The sequence below is a fragment of the Galendromus occidentalis genome, unplaced genomic scaffold (genome assembly GCF_000255335.2).
Source record: "Galendromus occidentalis unplaced genomic scaffold, Mocc_1.1 scf7180000077484, whole genome shotgun sequence".
Lineage (NCBI taxonomy): Eukaryota > Metazoa > Arthropoda > Arachnida > Mesostigmata > Phytoseiidae > Galendromus > Galendromus occidentalis.
In genome coordinates this window covers 1,459,813-1,463,132 of record NW_003805472.1, presented here as the reverse complement: position 1 = coordinate 1,463,132, position 3,320 = coordinate 1,459,813, and the positions used below count along the sequence as shown (strand labels likewise).

Genomic DNA, 3,320 nt, shown 5'->3' with positions numbered 1-3,320 from the left:
AAAGGGGGAGAGAACCGGTCAAGAGCGACCTTCCCCTGAATACACAGGGGTCTCTCCACAGAGGTTCTATGTAGGAGGTCAAGAAAATTCAATCGATGAAGGCTCATTTCAAGGGTGGCACTCTCACCCCGATCCTCTGGTCTCCGAAAAGATCCTTTTGTGCAAGCTTTCTAACGTGCACGTGTGGCGCGCATCGTGCCCATCAGCTTCTCCTTTGTATACGAACGGAGATTCGACGTGGAGGAAACCATCTACAGCTGTGAGGAACGAAGGCTCGTTGGTGATTCGAAACCGAACTGAACTGCGAACAGGCTTACGTTCGCCAGTATGGCAACACGCTCTATTGTTCTTCGGATGATGCCGCTCCTGGCCGGGATGTTTTCGCGACTCGCCGACGAGAACATAGAGTTTCAACAGAATGCTCTGAATCTGAATTACGACTACGTGGTGATCGGTGAGTGGCTTTCAATTTCTCAGCTTCTCTGCCTAAGATTTCCCCTTCATTGGGAGACATCGAGTTCCTTCCGGAGCGAGCGACGTCCCGAACGAAGGAGCGCCTTGGGGCTCTCCTCAATTATGAATTGTTTCCGGATACAGGTGGAGGATCCTCCGGCGCAGTGGTAGCGAGTCGTTTGAGCGAAAACCCGAAAGTGAGCGTGCTCCTGATCGAGAGCGGCGGTACCGAAAACCAGTTGTCGGACGTGCCAATCCTCGCGGCCACGTTGCAGAAGTCTGCTCTCGACTGGAAATATCTAACCGTGCCGCAAGAGAAAGCCTGCTTCGGCTTGGACAATCGCCAGAGCTATTGGCCCCGAGGCAAAGTTCTCGGAGGATGCAGTGTTTTGAATTACATGCTTTACGTGCGTGGCTGTCACGAAGACTACGATCAATGGGCAGCTCATGGTGCCGAAGGATGGTCTTGGAACGACGTATTCAGATATTTCGTCAAAAGTGAGGACAACAGAGATCCGGACATCAAAGACAACGGATGGCATGGAAAAGGTGAGGTTCCCAGTCTCGCAAATCGACCAGTCGACCTAAGGCGGATCATGAGGATCTCATTCTGGAAAAAGTTCGGGAAGACAGGATAGACTCATGGCATGTGATGAGGCTTCTAATATAACGATACTCGAAATTTCCAGGTGGTTATCTTACCGTACAGAGACCAAAATACCAAACGGTACTCGCGCAGGCTTTTGTGGACGCTGGAAAATACCTCGGATATCCCTCGACCGACACCAACGGGGCTCAGTGTACGGGGTGAGTATTTTAACGAATTCTTCTGCCCTCCCCCAACCTTCTCCCTCGCCCCCACTCTCCCCTTCTTTCTGCCCCCGCCTTGGCAGGAATTCATAGAAGTTCCGGAAAATTTCGTGTTCAGTACTTCGTGTTTAGGATGGAAATTTTAATTATTCGCTCTCTGTTCGGGAATTCAGGTTCATGGTACCGCAAGGCACGATCCGAGGTGGAGCGCGGCTCTCAACCTCCAGAGCCTTCTTGGAACCAGTCTTGAAGCGACCGAACCTCCACATATCGTTGTTTTCGACGGCCACTAAACTCAACATTAATAAGCATACTCGACGAGTCGAATCCGTGACTTTCGATCGTTTCGGTGTCCCGACCCTGGTTTACGTGAACCGAGAAGTTATCGTGTCCGCTGGTGCTGTCAACTCACCCCAGCTACTAATGCTCTCAGGCATCGGTGAGTGATCCCCTCGGTTTCGAAAAATATCAGCGATTCCCTCGACAAACACGGTCTGAGCGACTGCGTCCACATTACAGGCCCCCGAGAACACCTCGCCGAGCACGGCATTGAGTGCATCGAAGATCTCCCCGTGGGTCTGAATCTCCAGGACCACATATTTGCCGGAGGGGTCAACTTCCTGGTCAGAGACCCCGTTTCCGTTGTACAATCGAGAGTCTTCACCATGGACCTTCTGCGAACATATCAGGGCAACGCTACCGGACCACTAACTCTCCTCGGAGGCGTGGAAGGATTGGGTTTCATCAAAACGAAGTACGCCGATCCGAAGAAGGACTGGCCAGATTTTGAAATTCATTTCGCATCGGGATCTCCAGTTTCCGACGGTGGTCAGACCCTGCGAATCGCAAACGGGCTCCAACAACGCCTTTGGGAATCCGTGTACGAGCCACACAACTACGAGGATACTGTTTCCTTGTATCCTGTGATGCTGCGGCCGAAGTCTGTCGGTGAGTGACCCGATCCGTACGAACCTCGATTCCCTTCTGATTTGAGCTCAGACTCATCCTTCGAGAGCAATCGCAGCTCGCTACTAATCGACGTTCGGATTTCAGGTTACATCAAACTGCGGTCGAGATCTCCCTACGAACACCCGCTCATCGACCCGAAATATCTCACAGCGCCAGAGGATATCCTCTCGATGGTCGAAGCCATCAAGATCTGCATGGAGCTGATCAAAACTCCGCCTTTCCGAAGATATGGCACGACGCTTTGGGATATACCTTTCCCGGAATGCAAAGGTTACGAGCTGTACTCGGACGAATATCTGGCATGCGTCGCCCGCACTTACACTAGCACGCTCTACCATCCGGTGGGAACATGTAAAATGGGAGCGGTGAACGATCCGACCGCGGTCGTCGATCCCAGACTGCGCGTCAAGAACATGAGAAATTTACGTGTTGTCGACGCATCGATCATGCCGAAAATTGTGTCTGGTGAGTTCCGACTCTGATTGAGCTCGCCCTCAAGATGTACTCCATGAAATTCCAATGAGGTCGGAGAGATTCGAAGTAGCTCTTACGAAGACCCGTTTCCGCTCCATAGGGAATACCAACGCGCCGGCAATCATGATCGCCGAGAAAGCCGCCGACATGATCAAGGAGGACAACCCCTAGAGGGTCCGGTCGAAACGTCTCTCAGAACCGTGGAAATCTCGCGCACGGTTCCGAGAGCATTCAGCACGCATGAGCTCCAGGCGCAAGCAACGGGAGACTTTGTTCATCTTGTATATTGTAGATACAAAACAATCGATCAATTCGGGGAGGGACCAATATACTGATGTAATATATGGGAAAAGGATTCACATATCATGGTGATAAAGTCGAGATAACTCATACCCAGACCTCTTCCCAATACTCAGCCATTCGGATTCAACTTCATTCAAAACAGGGCGATCGAGAGGCTAACCGGTCGATGTATCTCGCCCCCTAGTCGCGGTCGAAGAGCCCAGTCGTCATCGGTGCCAAGCTCATCGTTGAAGCATTCGCATCCACGCAGATCGAGCGAATGTGGATGTCGTGCTTTGAATGATTCCTGGGTGATGTTTTAGTCTGCTCCG

At 51.7% G+C, this 3,320-nt stretch overlaps 1 protein-coding gene across 1 annotated transcript; it reads left to right on the top strand.

Moving 5' to 3' along the window:
- Window positions 1-243: 243 nt before the first annotated feature.
- LOC100905637 (glucose dehydrogenase [FAD, quinone]) lies at window positions 244-3,076 on the top strand. The gene is made up of 7 exons (XM_003745530.1): window positions 244-454; window positions 598-1,002; window positions 1,143-1,260; window positions 1,437-1,702; window positions 1,783-2,211; window positions 2,317-2,697; window positions 2,807-3,076. The coding sequence occupies exons 1-7, from the start codon at window positions 328-330 to the stop codon at window positions 2,875-2,877; spliced, it is 1,797 nt and encodes a 598-aa protein (XP_003745578.1). The 5' UTR covers window positions 244-327; the 3' UTR covers window positions 2,878-3,076.
- Window positions 3,077-3,320: the final 244 nt, after the last annotated feature.